Source organism: Mustelus asterias, chromosome 2, assembly GCF_964213995.1.
Source record: "Mustelus asterias chromosome 2, sMusAst1.hap1.1, whole genome shotgun sequence".
NCBI classification, from domain to species: Eukaryota; Metazoa; Chordata; class Chondrichthyes; order Carcharhiniformes; family Triakidae; genus Mustelus; species Mustelus asterias.
The window spans coordinates 160,217,966-160,236,998 of record NC_135802.1 but is presented as its reverse complement, the minus strand read 5'-3'; the positions used below and the strand labels follow the sequence as shown (position 1 = coordinate 160,236,998).

At 41.3% G+C, this 19,033-nt stretch overlaps 1 protein-coding gene across 1 annotated transcript in view; it reads left to right on the top strand.

Annotated features, from left to right (window-relative positions):
* The window catches only part of phlpp1 (PH domain and leucine rich repeat protein phosphatase 1), a 167,727-nt gene extending 149,989 nt beyond the window's left edge, over window positions 1-17,738 (top strand). The window contains exons 15-17 of the mRNA XM_078199787.1: window positions 135-329; window positions 13,725-13,953; window positions 15,703-17,738. Of these exons, the coding sequence (XP_078055913.1) occupies window positions 135-329; window positions 13,725-13,953; window positions 15,703-16,857 (1,579 nt within the window). The 3' untranslated portion in view covers window positions 16,858-17,738. The remainder of the gene's footprint in view (window positions 1-134; window positions 330-13,724; window positions 13,954-15,702) is intronic.
* The last annotated feature ends 1,295 nt before the right edge of the window (window positions 17,739-19,033 follow it).

The following is a 19,033-nucleotide window of genomic DNA, read 5'->3' as shown; positions in this document are numbered from 1 at the left end:
ATTTTAATGTGAAGAGATTTGAAACACATCCTTGAAGCCTCAATAAGCCAAGCAGAGAATGTGGATTTTTTTTTAAAGAAAAAGATTGTGGGAGGAAAATAATGGTAAATTTGCTTGCTTTATTTGAAACCCAGGTTGTGCGTGGCTGCCTTGTCAGTGAATAATTTTTGTGACAACAGAGAGGCTCTGTATGGAGTATTTGATGGTGACCGGAATGTAGAAGTGCCCTACCTCCTGCAGTGCACCATGAGTGATGTTTTGGCAGAGGAACTGCAGAAATCAAAGAGCGATGAAGAATACATGACTAATACTTTCCTGGTCATGCAGAGGTGAGTAAATTCATTGGGAATCCGTTCCATGATGATGTGTTGTTGCTCCTAGATAGTTTTAATGTTGCAATTTAATACCATCTTATTTGAATACAGAAATTTAGTGTCTGGTATCAGTTGTCCAATTAAGCTGTCAGTTTGGCTCGTAGCTGAGGGTACCTCGGTGACATCATGGCTTGCTGTCTTCATGCATATTCTGTTAGTCTGTGCCTGTAATCAACTTTTTTTTAATCAGAAAAAATGCCAATTCTAAACACAGATTTTCAATTTATTTTCACTCATGGTAAATAGGATATGTTTACTACTTTAAAAAAAAAGTTGTTTGGAAGCTTAACATTCACCATTCGTCACTCAATAATGTTTTAAGATGATTGATTTATTATTCAAAATGACAACACACAAGTAATACAATGCCTCACTTCATATGTTGCCATGGAGTAGTATGATTAATTTTCATTTACAATTATCCCCATATTCATCTCTCAGTTCTTATAATTAATGAGGACAGAACATGTCCAGGAAATTATAAACCAGTCAGGTTAACATCAGTGTGGGAAAAATAATGGAATCCTCACTAAAAGGAGAGAATAGAAGAAAATCTGGAAATGAGAAAAATAATAATGAGTCGTCAGCATTGACTTCAAAAGAGAAAATCGTGCTTGACCGGTCTAATTGAATGTTTTGAGGGGGGTAACAGCACAAATAGACACTGGTAATGCAGTAGATGTAATTCATCTAGATTTTCAAAAGGGCTACGACGAGATGCCCCATAAGGAATAAACTCAGAGAATGTGGAGTCGGGAGAAGTGGCAGAATGGATTAATGGCTGGCTGAAAGACAGAAAGCAGAGAGTGGGAACTGGGGGTAGTTATTCAGAATGGCAGAAATTAGGAAATGGTGTTCCACAAGGTTCAGTCCTGGGACCACATCTGTTTACAATTCACCATGTAACAATTTGGAATCAAAAATGCAGTTTCTAAATTTGTGGATGACACCAAAATGGTGGGGGTGGTCAATACTGGGGAGGACTGCAACAAATTATGGCAGGACATTAATAAACTTGCTGAATGGCAAAGAATTAACAAATTAAGTTCAATCTCATTGAATGGCGAAGCGGACTCGAGCTGAATGGCCTACTTTTGCCCCTATGTCTTGTGGTCTATCACAGATAAGACTAGGGAGGCTGCTAAATACTTGGGAGGTGCAGTCTAGGTGGGGTAGAAGAATAACGGAATCTCAGAATACAAATGTACCAATCACTAAAAGTTGCACCACGGTAACAAATTTAATTTAAGAAAACAAATAAAGCAGTAGGCTTTATTTCTAGAGGGATGGAATTGAAAAGTAGGGAAGTTATGCTAACTCTATATTGACCGTGGTTAGACCAGATTTAGATTACTGCATGCAGTTCTGGTCACCACATTATGAAAAGCATATAAAGGCACTGGAAGATGTGCAGAGAAGCTTTACAAGGATGATACCAGAAATGTGTGGGGATCCGTATCATAAAAAGATTGAAAAACTGGGTCTCTTTCTCTTGAAAAAAGGCTGAGTGGTGACAAAGAACAAAGAAAATTACAGCACTGGAACAGGCCCTTCGGCCCTCCAAGCCTGCACCGACCATGCTGCCCGACTGAACTAAAACCCCCTACCCTTCCGGGGACCATATCCCTCTATTCCCATCCTATTCATGTATTTGTCAAGACGTCTCTCAAAAGTAACTACCGTATCTGCTTCCACTACCTCCCCCGGCAACGAGTTCCAGGCACCCACCACACTCTGTGTAAAAAATCTGCCTCGTACATCTCGTTTAAACCTGTGTCCCCTAGTAATTGACTCTTCCACCCTGGGAAAAAGCTTCTAACTGTCCACTCTGTCCATGCCTCTCATAATCTTGTAGACTTCTATCAGGTCGCCCCTCAACCTCCGTCGTTCCAGTGAGAACAAACCAAATTTCTCCAACCTCTCCTCATAGCTAATGCCCTCCATACCAGGCAACATCCTGGTAAATCTTTTCTGTACCCTCTCCAAAGCCTCCACATCCTTCTGGTAGTGTGGCGACCAGAATTGAACACTATATTTCAAGTGCGGCCTCACTAAGGTTCTATAAAGCTGCAACATGACTTGCCAATTTTTAAACTCAATGCCTTGGCCAATGAAGGCGAGCATGTCGTATGCCTCTTTGACTACCTTCTCCACCTGCATTGCCACTTTGTGACCGTGTACCTGTACACCCAGATCCCTTTGCCTATCAATACTCTTAAGGGTTCTGCCATTTAGTGTATATTTCCTATCTGTATTAGACCTTCCAAAATGCATTACCTCACATTTGTCCGGATTAAACTCCATCTGCCACCTCTCCACCCAAGTCTCCAACAGATCTACATCCTGCTGTATCCTCTGATGGTCCTCATCGCTATCTGCAAATCCACCAACCTTTGTGTCGTCCGCAAACTTACTAATCAAACCAGTTACATTTTCCTCCAAATCATTTATTTATATACAAACAGCAAAGGTTCCAGCACTGATCCCTGAGGAATGCCACTTGTCACCACCCTCCATTCGGAAACGCACCCTTCCACTGCTACCCTCTGTCTTCTTTGACCGAGCCAGTTTTGTATCCACCTTGCCAGCTCACCTCTGATCCCATGCGACTTCACCTTTTGCACCAGTCTGCCATGAGGGACCTTGTCAAAGGCCTTATTGAAGTCCATGTAGACATCATCCACTGCCCTACCATCATCAATCATCTTGGTCACTTCCTTGAAAAACTCGATCAAGTTCGTGAGACATGACCTCCCCTTCACAAAACCATGTTGCCTCTCACTAATACGTCCACTTATTTCCAAGCGGGAATAAATCCTGTCTCGAAGAATCCTCTCCAATAATTTCCCTACCACTGAGGTAAGGCTCACCGGCCTGTAATTACCTGGATTATTCTTGCTACCCTTCTTAAACAAAGGAACAACATTGGCTATTTTCCAATCCTCTGGGACCTCCCCTGTGGCCAGTGAGGATACAAAGATTTCTCTCAAGGCCCCAGCAATTTCCTCTCTTGCCCCTCTCAGTATTCTGGGGTATATTCCATCAGACCTGGGGACTTGTCTACCTTAATGTTTCTCAAGAACCCCAATACCTCCTCCTTTTTGATCTCAAAATGACTCGAACTATTTACACATCCTTTCCCAGACTCACATCCACCAAGTCCTTCTCTTTGGTGAATACTGACGCCAAGTACTCATTTAATACCTCGCCCATTTTCTCTGGCTCCGCGCATAGATTCCCTCCCTTGTCCTTGAGTGGGCCAACCCTCTCCCTTGCTCTTTACATATGTATAAAAAGCCTTGGGATTTTCCTTAATCCTGCTGGCCAATGCTTTTTTGTGACCTCTTTTAGCCCTCCTTACTCCTTGTTTAAGTTTCTTTCTACTTTCCTTGTATTCCACACTTGCTTCGGGTGTTCCCAGCTTAATAGGTCTTCAAAATCATCACAGTTTTGATAGAGTGGGGAAAAGCATATCTAATGGACACCAATATAAGATAGTCATCAAGAAATCCAATAAGGATTTCAGAAGAAATTTCACCCTAAGAGTGGTCAGAATGTGGAATTCATTACCGCAGGCAGTGGCTTAAGTGAATAGTATAGACCCATTTAAGAGAAAGGGAGACTGGAATACTTGGTTGCAGTGGTAGATTTAGATCACAAAAGATGAGAGGAGGCTCGAGTGGAGCATAAATACCGGTTCAGACTGCTTAGATCGAATGCCCTATTTCTGTGCCATGTGTCCTATCAGGCTATGATAGGGAGGCAGTGGGTGAAGAAGGCAAATGCATCCCCAGAAGGTAGGAGGACAAATGCCTCTCTAAGTCACACTGTGCTGACTTGAAAATACATCACCATTCGTTAATCGCTGCTGGGCCAAAATCTGAAAATTCCCTACCTAACAGCACTGTGGGTATAACTACACTGCAAGGAATGCAACGGTTTAATAAAGCCAATTCGGGATGGGTGATAAATGTTAGCCTTGCCTGTGACAGTGATCCCTATTCCATGAATGAATATAAAACAGAATCAAGAAGTCTCACCCTGATTAGAGGAGGCAGTCGTCTGGTGGTATTGTTGCTGGACTAGTAATCCTGAGGCATACCACCCCACAGATCCCCCAGCTGATGAGTCAGTGTCGAACACCACTTGAAGGAAGCACTGAGTGTAGCAAGGGCACAGAATGTACTGTGGGTCTTCAACATCCATCACCAAGGGTAGCTCAGTAGCACAGCTACTGACACAACTGGTCGAGTTCTAAAGGACATAACTGCCAACCTGCGTCAGTGATAGGTGGTGAGGGAACCATCAAGAGGGAAAAGTATTCGTGACCTCCTGCTCACCACCTTCTGCAGGTGCATCTCTCCATGACAGTGTTGGCAGGAGCGAGCACCGCACAGCCCTTGTGAAGACAAAGCCCCAAAGGATATAAGAAGGCTATACAAAGATATAGTTAAGTTAAGTAAGTGGGCAAAAATCTGGCATAAGGAGTATAATGTCCCAAGAATAAAAGAGAAGCGTATTATCCAAATGATGAAAGATTGCAGAGCTCTGAGATGCAGAAGGATCTGGGTATTGTAGTGCGTGAATCATAAAAGGCTAGTATGCAGGAACAGCAAGTAATTAGGAAACCTAATTGAATGCTGTCACTTATTGTGAGGGGAATTGAAGTTTTAAAGGTTTTAAAAAAAGTTTCAAGTTTGTTAGTATCACAAGTAGACTAACATTAACACTGCAATGAATTTACTGTGAAAATCCCCTAGTTGCCACACTGCGACATCTGTTTGGGTACGCTGAGGGAGAATTTAACATGGCCAATGCACCTAACTGGCTCATCTTTCAGACTGTGGGAGGAAACCCACGCAGACACAGGAAGAATATGCAGACTCCACGCAAACAGAGACCCAAGCCGGGAATCGAACCCGGGTCCCTGGCACTGTGAGGCAGCAATGCTAACCACTGTGCCAACCATACAATATGCAAAAGTAGGGAGGTTATAATTTAGTTATACAGGGCACTAGTGAGACCATATTTGGAATACTGTGTACAGTATTGGTCACTTTATTTAAGGAAGGATGTAAATACATTGGGAGCAGTTCAGAGGTTTACCAGGCTAATACCTTGGAATGAATGAGTTGTCATAGAAATCATAGAAGATTTCTGTGTCTTAAGAGGAAAAGTTGTATCTGCTGAAGTTCAGAAGAGTAAGAGGTGACTTTATTAAAACATACAAGATCCTGAGGGACCTTGACAGGGTGGATATAGAGAGCGTGTTTCCTCTTGTGGGGGACTCTAGAAAAGGGGTCACCCATTTAAAGTGGAGATGAAGCAAAATCTTTTTCTCTTGAGTGTCGTGAGTCTTTGGAACTCTTCCTGAAAAGGCAGTGGAAGCACAGTCTTTGAATATTTTTATGGCAATGGTGGATAGATTCTTGGTAAGCAAAGGGCAATTGGTTATTAGGGGTAAGACGGTGTGGATTTGAGGTTACCACAAGATCAGCCATGATTTATTAAATGGCAGAACAGGCTCGAGGGGCTGAATGGCCTTCTGCTCCTTGTTCATATGTTTGTACATCCAGCCAATTGATTTATTTCCTTCACTCCCCTCAAACCCTGGGTAATTGAACAGCTCACCGCAGGAGGAAGCTCCACAAATATCCCCATTCTCAATTATAGGGATCCCAGCACATGAATACAGAAGATATGGCTGAAGCAATTGCTGCAGTCTTCAGCCAGAAGTGCTGGGTGGGTGATCCATCTCGGCCTCCGCCGGATGTCCCCAGCATCACAGATGCAAATCTTCAGCCAATTCAATTCACTCTACATGATTTCAAGAAAGGGCTGATGACACTGGATACTGCAAAGACTATGGGCCCTGACAATATTCCAGCAATAGCACTGAAGACTTGTGCCCCAGAACTTGTCACGCCCTAGCCAAGCTGTTCCAGTGTAGCTTCAACACTGACATCTACCCTGCAAAGTGGAAAATTGCTAAGTATGTCCTGTGCACACAAAGCTGGACAAATACAACCTGGCCAGTTACCCGCCCCATCTGTCTCTCAATCATCAATAAAGTGATAGAAGGGGCCATCAACAGTGCTAACAAGTAGTGGGTCTCTGGAACTCTCTTCCTCGGAGGGCAGTGGAGGCAGAGTCTTTAAATATTTTTAAGGCAGAGCGAGATAGATTCTTGATTAACAAGGGGGTGCAAGGGTAAAATCAGATCAGCCATGATCTTGTTGAATGGTGGAGCAGGCTTGAGGGGCCGAGTGGCCTACTCCTGCTCCTAATGTGTATGTTTATGGCAATGTTTATGTTGCACTCAAAGCCTCATCTCTATTTACTTCAGCTCAACTTGTCAACATAAACTTCTACTGAGACTGAGTAGACTGGGACTATACTCATTGGAATTTAGAAGAATGAGGGGGGATCTTATAGAAACATAAGATTATGAAGGGAATAGATAAGTTAGAAGCAGTGAGGTTGTTTCCACTGGCGGGTGAAACCAGAATTAGGGAGCATGGCCTCAAAATAAGGGGGAGCAGATTTAGGACTGAGTTGAGGAGGAACTTCTTCACCCAAAGGATTGTGAATCTGTGGAATTCCCTGCCCAGTGGAGCAGTTGAGGCTACCTCATTAAATGTTTTTAAGGCAAGGATAGATAAATTTTTGAACAGTAAAGGTATTAAGGGTTATGGTGAGCGGGTGGGTAAGTGGAGCTGAGTCCACAAAAAGATCAGCCATGATCTTATTGAATGGCGGAGCAGGCTCAAGGGGCCAGATGGCCTTTCCCTGCTCCTCGTTCTTATGTTTTCATTTACTCCTTTCTACCTCGTATTTATTTAGTTTCTCCTTAAATATATCTCATGTTACACACCTCAACCTCTTCCTATGGCAGTGGCTTCCACATTCTAACCACTGTTTGAGAAAAAAAGCTCCTCCTGAATTCCACAATGGATGAAATCTTACTCTAAGTCTTATATTTTATAGACTCTAGTTTTGGACTCTCCCAAAATTGGGAACAGCTTTTCGATTTTTACCTCTTAAACCTTTTCATAATTTTTTAATGGCCACTATCCAGTCACCTTTCATTGTTTTCTATAGGAAGAACCTCCAGCCTGTTCAGTCTTTCCCAATAGTTGTACCTCCTCCATTCTGGTATCATCCTTATAAATTCTTTCTACAGTATCTCCAGTACCTTCATATCCTCTAGCTAATATGGAGACCAGAACTGTGCTCAGCACTCTGAGGTCTGGGTGACACAGTGGTTAGCACTGCTGCCTTCCCGGCTTGCGTCATTGTCTGTGTGGAGTTTGCACATTCTCCTCGTGTCTGCGTGGATTTCCTTCGGGTGCACTGGTTTCCTCCCACAGTCCAAAGATGTAAGGTGAGAGGAGATAGATACAAAAAGGTCCAGAGGGGCAATTCTTTCACACACAGGGTGGTGAGTGTCACGAGCTACTAGAGGTGGTAGTAGAGACGGGTGCAATTTTGTCTTTTCAAAAGCATTTAGACAGTTACATGGGTAAGATGGGTATAGAGGGATATGGGCCAAATGTGGGCAATTGGGACTAGCTTAGTGGTTAAAAAAGGGGTGGCGTGGACAAGTTGGGTCGAAGGGCCTGTTTCCATGCTGTAAACTTCTATGACTCTGACTCTAAGCGGCACTTGCTTCGCAATACCCTACTCTCGAATGCTCAGTTTGGGTTCCACCAGGGCCACTCGGCTCCTAACCTCATTACAGCCTTGGTTCAAACATGCGATTGCCCTTGACATCAAGGCCGCATTTGACCAAGTGTGGCTTCGGAGCCCTAGCAAAAGTGGCGTCAATAGGAATCGAAAGAAAACTCCCCACAAGTTGGAGCCATACCCAGCACAAAGGAAGATGGTTGTGGTTATTGGTCAGTCATCTCAGCTCCAGGACATCACTGTGAGAGTTCCTCAGGGTAGTGTCCTAGGCCCAACCATCTTCAACTGCTTAACCAGTGACCATAACTCCATCATAAGCTCAGAAATGAGATGTTCACTGTTGGTTGCACACCGATGATTGCATCATGTTCAGCACAATTCATGACTCCTCAGATACTGAAGCAGTCCATGTCCATATGCAGCAAGACCTGGACAATATCCAGGCTTGGGGTGACCAGTGGCAAGTAAGATTTTCACCACAGTGCCAGGTAAGTGCCATCTCCAACAAGAGAAGGTCTAATCTTTTCTCCTCGACATTCAATGGCATCACCATCATAGAATCCACCACCATCAACATTCTAAGGGTTACCACTGACCAGAAACTTAACTACACTAACCATATAAATACCGCAGCTACAAGAGCAGGGTCAGAGGCTAGGAATCATGTGGCAAGTAACTCACTTCCTGACTCACTAAATCTTGTCCACCATCCAGAAGGCACAAGTCAGGAGTGAGATGGAATACTGTTCAATTGCCTGGGTGAGTGCAGCTCCAACAACATTCAAGAAGCTTGACACCATCCAGGATAAAACAGGCAGTTGATTGCCACTCCATTCACAAACAATTACTCCCTTCACCACTGACACACAATGGCAACAGTGTGTACCATCCAAGATACACTGCAGCAACTCAGCAACACTCCTTAGAAAGCACCTTCTAAACCCACAACCACTACTATCTAGAAGACGAGGGCAGCTGGGATATGGGGACACCACCACCTGGAAGTTCTCTCCAAGCGACACCATCCTGGCTTGGAAATCTATCGTAAGAAGTTTAACAACACCAGGTTAAAGTCCAACAGGTTTATTTGGTAGCAAATGCCACTAGCTTTCAGAAAGCTAGTGGCATTTGCTACCAAATATACCTGTTGGACTTTAACCTGGTGTTGTTAAACTTCTTACTGTGTTTACCCCAGTCCAATGCCGGCATCTCCACATCATTTGGAAATCTGTCGCCATTGTTGCTAGGTCAAAATACTGGAACTCCCTCCCTAACAGCACGGTGGGTGTACCTACATCTCAGGGTGGCAGCAGTTCAAGAAGGCAGCTCACCACCGTCTTCTCGAGGCCAATTAAGGATGGGCAATAAATGATGTTATAATCAACAAAGCCCTCATCCCTTGAATGAATAAAGAAAAAGTAATTGTTTCACTTTAATATTATTCCTAAAATAAGCATATGTTTAAATAATATATGTTTAACGTTGTGATATTCACTGTAACTGTTCTGTGGCCTGCATCCCACATGTGTACAAAGGCGTTTCCAAAATATCCCCAGTACTATCAGGGTCCATGCGTCAGCACTGGGAACCTCTTCTGCTACATCTCTTCTCTCTGCTCCTGCCTTCAATTTCTCTCCTGCTCGCATTCCTACCCTCAGTCCTGAAGTCCCTTTTTTGAACCCATTCTGTTCCCACCCTCTATTTTCACATTGCCAACATCAGGAACTTCTTTCGCTGGATCCATTTCCCCCATCCTTGCCCTCAGCCCCAAAATCCCTCTTTCCCCCTCTTTGTACCTCCATTCTGACCTTTAAAGCCCCGTTGTCTGTTGATGCCACCGAGGACTTCTTCAGCTGACTCCTTTTCCCCAGTGCTCCCATTCCCGCTGTCAGCAAGCACTGATTGAGGTCCCGGGACTTGTTCTTCAGCTGTTCCCTACACCAATATTTGCCATTAGATGGAGCCCGGTTACTCAAATCAGGCAGCTCACATTTTTAACATTTATTTACATTTATATTTCTAAATTTATTTTCTTTTAATGGTTATTTCATTTATTAATTTAGGCATTTAGGAACATAGGCCTCTCAAGCCTGCTCTGCCATTTAACTGGATGGATCATGACTGATCTTCTACATAATGCTATATTCCCACACTGTCCCTGTATCCTTTAATGTCATTGGTATCTAAAATGTGTTGACTTCTTTAAACATACTCAATGACTGAGCCTCCACAGCCCTCTGGGGTAGGGAATTCCAAAGATTTACTCCTCTCTGACTGATGAAATTCCCCATCAACCCTAAATGGCCTACTTATTCTGAGATGTGAACCTTGGTATTAGCCTTATTCTGATGAGAAAGGTGCTAAAGTACCTAACTATGGTATTTATTTTATATTTAGTGATGAATTTTACTTTGCAAGTTATTGCAGCTGAGAATGTGCAACACTGCATATGTGAGATCCGGTATTTCAAATTGTGCATTGGTTTCTCCAAGCAAGTTATGTCCATCAGAGCCTAACTTCGGTTTTATCATTGATTCCTCTGGGAACCTTTGATTCTCTTGATGTTAAAATCATCAAGTCATGATTTTAAAGTCATGATTTTAAGGAACACAACTACAACTTTTAGGTGAGCACTTAGTGTATTAACCAATATCTGGAAGATTACCCATTTAACTTCAGAGAAAATAACCTCAGAACTGAACTCCATCAACAACCAAAAATGATGCTCTTCTTGTGCTATTCATAGCCACATCCCTTGAAAGACGAAAATTTGTTTTTTTTTAAACTAGCACAATGCATGTTATTGTATATGACTCATATCCTTGCATAAAAGATAAAATGAAGAAGAGTAGGATCCGAAGTCCAGCTGTTACACACATTATTTTCAATTGGACTTTCTCACACTTTGCACCTGCGAGAGAGGGGGGGCAGGTGGTCATTCTCAGACAATTAGTAAAATCTGCTTGCTATGTGATGCATAAGAGCAACTTGGGAATGACACTTGGGAATGGCAGTAATTTTGTCAACCTCCTTACTGTGGAGAGGTATCTGGCTACACAGACCTTCTTCATGCAGCTACCACTGACATCCCAGATTTTGCTTTTATGGCAATTGCAGCTGCAAAGTCTAGAAATTGTGCTACTCTTTGGCAATATATATTATAATATATATATTTGCACTAGTTTTCTATATTTTAATGCCAATCTAACCATGGGAAAGATTTCCACTGTTGTCTATAAAGAATGTTTATAAGGAACAACTTTGCTGCTAATAGCATACCGCAAGAATCTTTTTTTTCCTCTGCCCCTAACCTCCACGCGAGTGCTTTCATCAGCTCTCCAGTACCAACTTCACTCTTTTGCTTAAAATTCAAGAGGAAAAATGAAAACTTTTAATTGCGCACTCAAAGTAAGCATTTGTATTCAAATTGTAGCACCAAGCACTTTATTCGCAGCTGCCATGGAAACCAAAGACAGTGAATGTGCTTTCCTGGCAGTTGCCCCAGTGTCTATTTGTCAGACAAGTAAGTTTTCTCATTAGTTAGTGATGGGATTGATGATTTTTAATATTCTAGCATAAAACTTCTGGATCTTTAACTCCAGCCCTAATAAAAACACTTTCTGTGAATCAGTTGTGCTAAATTGTGTGTTGGCTGGAAGGTTTGCCAAACTTGATCTTTTGAATTTGTTCTTTAGCTCTATATCCAGGTTTTGAGTGCTATATAGAGTTCATGGACAGTTACTAGTAATTACAGATAAACTGGAGTTGAATGTACAATTATTGGATCTGTGAAGATTTCAGTAGTGTTTTCCTGCTGTAATGAAAATTCTAACCATGATCAGAATATGACAAATAAAATAGGTGCTTGTTATGTTTTTTTAATCATATGTCTCCCTGCTTTCCTGAAGATTCCAGTTCCTGCAGTGTCGTACTGGCCTTGGAACAGATGCACAGTATTTCTCTTTGAAGACAGATTAGTTTGTGGAAGTGTAATTACTGCCTTATTCTTGCCCCTGTCGTACAGTTCATTGGATGCCTGCACACCTTCAATTCCTCGTGGAAATTGTCGTTCTGCACATATCAGCCAAGGCACAGAGAAGTTGTATAACTATTGGTCAGATTATAGCTGATCCGATTCTTAATCATGCTTTGCAGCAGGGGTTACCATCTGACTGATGTCTCTCACCAGCACCGACCTTGACTTAGGGGTGCTGAGGCCTGTTGTAATGCCCCTGCTGCACTGGCTGAATTTAAATAATTGAACATAAGCCAGGAATCCATTTCCCTTTGCTGTTTTGAAAAATATGTCGCAACTTAAGAATTTTTTGATAAAATAATGATAAGATTTAATTGAACATCCAGCTTATGGAGTTCTACTCACGGGTTAAAAGGGGACAAGATTAAAGCAGTAATTTAATCTCCAAACACTGATCTGTATTCAACAAGAAATTCTGTGCATCTGTTCAAGGCCGGTATGATACTGTACGAAAAAACACTGGCAAATGCAGAGATACTTAACAAATTCAGTCTATAAGTTTTAAAATATTTTAGCATAAAACTTCTGGATATTTCACTCCAGCCTTAATAAAACACTTTATGTGCATTAAAATTGTGCTAAATTAAGTGTTGGTTGGAAGGTTTGCCAAACTTGACCTTTTGCGTTCTTTAGCTCTGTACCCAGGTTTTGAGTGCTGTTCAGTGCACATGGACAGTTACTGGTAATTACAGGTTAAATAAACTTATTTGCCATCAATCCTGAACAAAGTCTAATGTAGCTGTACAAAATGGAGGAATGTTTAAAGATAGAGCGCATAGAAACAAACAAGAGGATTTCAGAGGTTATACAGAGTCATTTTTGGCTGGAAGTAATTACAAAGAAGTAATCTAATCAAGGGTTTCAAATGGCATAAAGCATGAGAGCAAAGCTCAAGGATTTTTGTTGTAATAGTAATCTGAATCCCTCGATTAGATTACAGTCTTGAATTACTCCGGAGTTTATGTAATTATGCACTGTGAACTTTATAAGAATGTGTTTATTTAATTCTCTAAGTTTGTATTATACCCTCAGCAGGTGTCAGTGCCATCTTTTGAAATTATATTCTATATTGTTTATTAATGTGTAATGATGTTCAAATTGCCAGATTATAACTGCAGTGTTATTATTGCAGATTCATAGACACAAATTGTGCTTCAAAACTGAGAAATTGTATTGTTCGCTTTATTATAATTTTATAATTGACATGAACCGCAGCTATTCCTCTCCCGCAGCAGAATTATTTATTCAGTTTCATTTGTATGTTTGTTTAGTGAGATTCTCAGTACGACACATTTTGAAACCTAATAATTCCACACAATTCACCACAGAACATGCTTCAAATAAATCACATCTAGGATTCAGAGGCAATTTAGTTATTCTTTGGGGAAAGATTTTTTGCTATATGCTATTTAAAGTCAGAGAGCATTCTTCATAATATTTGTATACAACTTCTCTACCAATTTCCTCAGATTTTTTAGTGGTTGTTATTCTGCAGTTTATGGTAATTTTTCCTTTTTCTGGAACAAAACGTACACCATTCATAAAGCTTTTTACTGCTACCTATTATATCTGACGTCACTATAATCCATTCTAAAATTGTTCTGATAATGCTTTTGATTTTTTTTAAGGAAACTTGGAACTGCCGGACAGAAGCTGGGAGGCTCTGCTGTGCTTTGTCATATAAAACATGACCCTATGGATCCGAGTGGTTGCTTCACGCTGACTGCAGCCAATGTGGGAAAGTGCCAAGCCATCCTATGCAGAGATGGCAAGCCGTTGCCTCTCTCAAAGCTGTATTCTGTCCGCTGCGATGAAGAATTAGAGAGAATTAAACAGCACAAAGCTATTGTTACTGAGGTAAAATATTCAGTACTCAGCTAGATAAAGCTAAGTTACCTGGTCAGTTTTCCATAGATGACCAAATTACTGTAAAATGTTTTATCCTTGCAGCAGTTTTTTATTAATTCCAGATGATATTTTCAATAAGGATACATTTTGAGGCTTGGAATTAACTTTCATGTGATTAGGTTTTAATTTTTTTTAACAATTCTGGCAAAGTATGCATTTTGCATGGCAGGATCTGGGGTGGTCTTGTTGAAATGCAGTTTTTAAGAGGGCAACTTATAAACTCAGGAATAATTGATGGAAACAGTTATGTTACTAAAACTAATTGTGCACCTTAATATGATAAAAGTAATAAAAGGATCCAGTATTATCTTGTGTAATGAAGGAAGAACAAACTTGCATCTTCCCACTGATAAGGGAGTGATAGACCTCAGTTGGCACTGTAGGGTGGTGAGATTGTTAATATTTGAAATTAACAAATCAATTGCATTTCTTTTTTTAAATTGTTAGATTAGTAAACAAATTAATTTAGTATTTTCACTGGCCTGTAAGACTGTGGCTGTGCATATTTGCTGCAGCCTGGTTCAATTTTCTGTGCATCTAGGGAGGGACACCAGGGACTGGATATTAGTTGACCCTGAGAGTATATAGATACAGATAAATGCAAAAGAAAAGTATGTGCTGTTGATAGCCTCCTATCAAAGTTATTACCTATAATTCGATTTGTAATTGGCAGGAATAGTCAATTGATTTTAAATAATCAAATTGTTCTGAGCAAAACTGCCCTCATGAGTAATGTAGGCATGTTGAGTTGTATTTGAAAAGCGAGGAGGAACATGTTTGGAATGGATTTATTTTTAAATTGCAGACCTGAGGCCATCTCGTGTAGTGGACTGGATTACACTTTTTAAACCTGAATTATTATTCTTCCATTCATTCTACATAGTGACATAGGAACTGCTCCTGTCCCACCAGGAAAATTGACCTGGAAAAATCATTCCTTTAACAACCCCTTTCAGTTTCCTAGCCCTCCAGGCTCCTCTTTCTATTGCTGATTGGATCTGTTATTTCCAACGCAGAGAAGTTTCAGTTGCTGTTTAGGCATTTCCTACAGGGAAATGATGGAAGAATTAAGATTCTTCTATTACTTGGCATACACAACAAACCAATACACATCCAACAATGCTGCAACAGTTCCAAATAAATCCTCTCAATGCAGCCATGGAACAGCAAATCAAGGGAGTCCTCCTTTTACCAGAAATGAGCTGTTCATGCTGAGGTTCATTCTTCAAAATGGAACTTCTAGCTTGGCTGATCCAGGAATCCCCAGTTTCTATCTTTGGGAATATCCGGGTCAGGGCTTTCAGTTTTCCCAACTCTGACTCAACTGCAAAGTTCCTGCTTCTTAAGAGTGCCCAGCCAGATGGCCAGAAGAAGATGACACATTGAAAACAACTGGCAATTGAGATTGAAATTGTCCTCATTAAATTTTTTAAAATTCAGCTTCTTAAATAGTCTGATCTTGTCATGTTCTGATTCCAGAGCAAATTATGACACTAAGAAGCTACTGATGCTTTCCCAAAACTCACGGTGGTGTCCAAATTTAAAAGAAAAACAATTGCGATTAGGGTTTAGTTTTTTCTATTTTCTCATTGACTACAATAAGCTATTTTATTATTGTTAATCTGTATAATTCCTACACCTTTTATATGTCATTTGCATTTTTACTCTAAAATGTTATATTTATCTTTTCTATTTTAGGACAATAAAGTCAATGGTGTGACTGATTCCACAAGGATTTTGGGCTATACATTCCTTCATCCATACGTTGTCCCTCAGCCTCATGTTCATTCTGTTACACTCACACCTCAAGACGAGTTCTTCATTCTAGGCAGTAAGGGTCTCTGGGACAGCATCTCCCATTTGGAAGCTGTGGAATCTGTGAGAAATGTACCAGATGCCCAAGCTGCTGCCAAGAAGCTCTGTACTCTAGCCCAGAGCTATGGGTGCAATGACAGCATCAGTGCTGTGGTTGTCCAGTTGAACGTTAGTGAGGACTGCTTCTGCTGCTGTGACATGAATGGCGTACCACCTCCCAGTCCGGGCATTTTCCCTCCATCAGTAAATGTGGTTATAAAAGACAGACAGACAGATACATTGGGGATGCCATCATCCAGCAGTGGCGTTGCCTCCGAGATAAGCAGTGAAATATCCACCTCTGAGATGAGCAGTGAAGTTGGTTCAACGGCTTCCGATGAGCCTCTTCAAGTCACAATGAATGATGGAGGCCCCATGTTCCATGGTGAGCAGCGTTGTATGCTGCACCCAGTATGTTTGACCAACTCATTCCAGCGACAACTCTCCAGTGCCACCTTCTCCAGCGCATTTTCAGACAATGGATTGGACAGTGAAGACGAGGAGCCCATTGAAGGCGTCTTTTCCAATGGCAGCAGAGTGGAAGTTGAGGTTGACATTCACTGCATTCAGGTAAAGGAAAAGATGTCAATGCATTCAACTTCTGATGCATGTGACGAGGGAATAGTTATCAGTGCAAATGAAGATGAAAACTCTGAAAAACTGCTCCTCCTTAAAGTTCACAGTGAAACTGACTGGCTGGGTAATGACAAGAATAAGTTTGAGTACTCCACAACAGGGACTATTGGTCGGAGGCGCGGAAATGGTTCTGTTGCACCTACAGAGAAGAGCCACAACTTGATCGAGGTGGCAGCTGACGCACCAATGAAAAAGAGTGGAGGCTACTTCGCTGCCCCTGCGCAGCCCGACCCAGACGACCAATTCATAATTCCCCCAGAATTGGAGGAAGAAGTGAAGGAGATAATGAAGCAACACCAGGAACAACAACAACGCCAGTATCAACTGGACCAGCTCCCAGATTGCTATGATACACCTCTATGACCAGGAGGAAAGCTGTTAGTTTTAGTGAATTTGAGCCTTAATTGCTCTTTTAAATTTACTTTTAAATTGAGACTGTTCAGATATCAAGAGATTTTTGTCCCACTTTCTAAACCCTCCCCTCTGCCAGTTCCACACACTGATGTGCAGCCATTTTTTTAATCATCTCTAGTTGTTTCTGTTGTTGTTGATTAATTAATTAAGATAAAAATAACAGATTAACATCAGTTTTCCTATAGCATATCATTTGTACAAGATGAGGACACATTTAGTATATTGCAGGCAGATGTTTTTAAACTGTTGAGTATTTGTTTTAAAAACAGAAAAGCCTAAGTATTATGAATGAATGATTCTAGTTAATGCTATAAATGTGGTATTTCTAAAATCATGGCTTTTTAAAGTGGAAGTCATAGAAATTTGTAGACTTTAAAGACTAACTCCTAGGAGTTGCAAACTCGTTAATGTGACATAGTCACTGAGATTTTACTAATCTTCTCTGAGAGAACAGCTGATTCACAAATTATTTGTAAATAGTTTAAATGTTGTATAGTGATGCATAAACATAATGTTCCACCATCAGAGTCCTGTATCTGGAAAAGAATAAAGAATAGGGGGCCTTTTTTAAAAAAAAACTCCCCTCAATGCAACAGTGAGAAGGTAATGAGTGACTGGATTTTGCCGTGATTACTACCTGGCCACGCATTTTCTTTGAAGGATCACTTTTTGTTCTTTGTCAGCTGGCCCGTTTTCACAGTTGAATTTCTGCTCTTCCACCTTTTCTGCTGCTCACCAGCAGTGTACCGATGTTGTCAAAATTATATACAAAGGATTCGTGAACAGATATGTTAATACATTTTTGTTTAAAATAAATCTACAATTTAAATAAAGCTGTGTGGTTGATTTTTAATGAAAAGTAAAGCCATAAGCACTGCATTTCTGGCTGAGTTCAAAGATTAAAAGGCTGTTACTTGGGAGGCTGAGTAGGCAGTTGTAACTGAGTCACGAGCAGTTCAAAGTTGCTTGTAATAAAAACATAACTACGAGCAGGAGTAGGCCATTTGGACCCTCAAGGTTGCTCCGCCATTCAATAAGATCATGGCTGATCTTTTTGTGGACTCAGCTCCACTTACCCGCCTGCTCACCACGACCCTTAATTTCTTTACTGTTCAAAAGTTTATCCATCCTTGCCTTAAAAACGTTCAATGAGGTAGCCTCAACTGCTTCACTGGGCAGGGAAGTCCACAGATTTACAACCCTTTGGGTGAAGAAGTTCCTCCACAACTCAGTTCTAAATCTGCTCCTCCTTATTTTGAGGCTATGCCCCCTAGTTCTGGTTTCACCCGCCAGTGGAAACAACTTCCCTGCTTCTAACTGATAGATCCCCTTCATAATCTTATATGTTTCTATAAGATCCTCCCTCATTCTTCTGAATTCCAATGAGTATTGTCCCATCTACTCAGTCTCTCCTCATAAGTCAACCTTCTCAACTCCGGAATCAACCTAGTGAATCTCCTCTGCACCCCCTCCAGTACCAGTATATCCTTTCTCAAGTAAGGAGACCAAAACTGTACACAGTACTCTAGGTGTGGCCTCACCAGCACCTTCTACAGCTGCAACATAACCTCCCTGTTTTTAAACTCCATCCCTCTAGCAATGAAGGACAAAATTCCATTTGCCGCCTTAATTACCTGCTGCACCTGCAAACCAACTTTTTGTGATTCATGCAGATGGACACCCAGATCCCTCTGCACAGCAGCATGCTGCAATTTTTCACCATTTAAATAATAGTCCATTTTGCTGTTATTCGTACCAAAATGGATGACCTCACATTTACCAACATGGTACTCCATCTGCCAGACCCTCGCCCACTCACTTAAACTATCAATATTCCTTTTTAGACTTTCAGCGTCCTCTGCACACTTTGTTCTACCATTCCTCTTAGTGTCACCTGTGAACTTTGACACACTACACTTGGTCCGCAACTCCAAATCATCTATGTAAATCGTAAAGAATTGCAGTCCCAACACTGATCCCTGAGGCACACCACTAGTCACTAATTGCCAACCAGAAAAACACCCATTTATCCCCATTCTTTGCTTTCTGTTAGTTAACTAATCCTCTATCCATTACCCATTATCCTAATACATTACCCGTAACGCTGTGCACCTTTATCTTATGC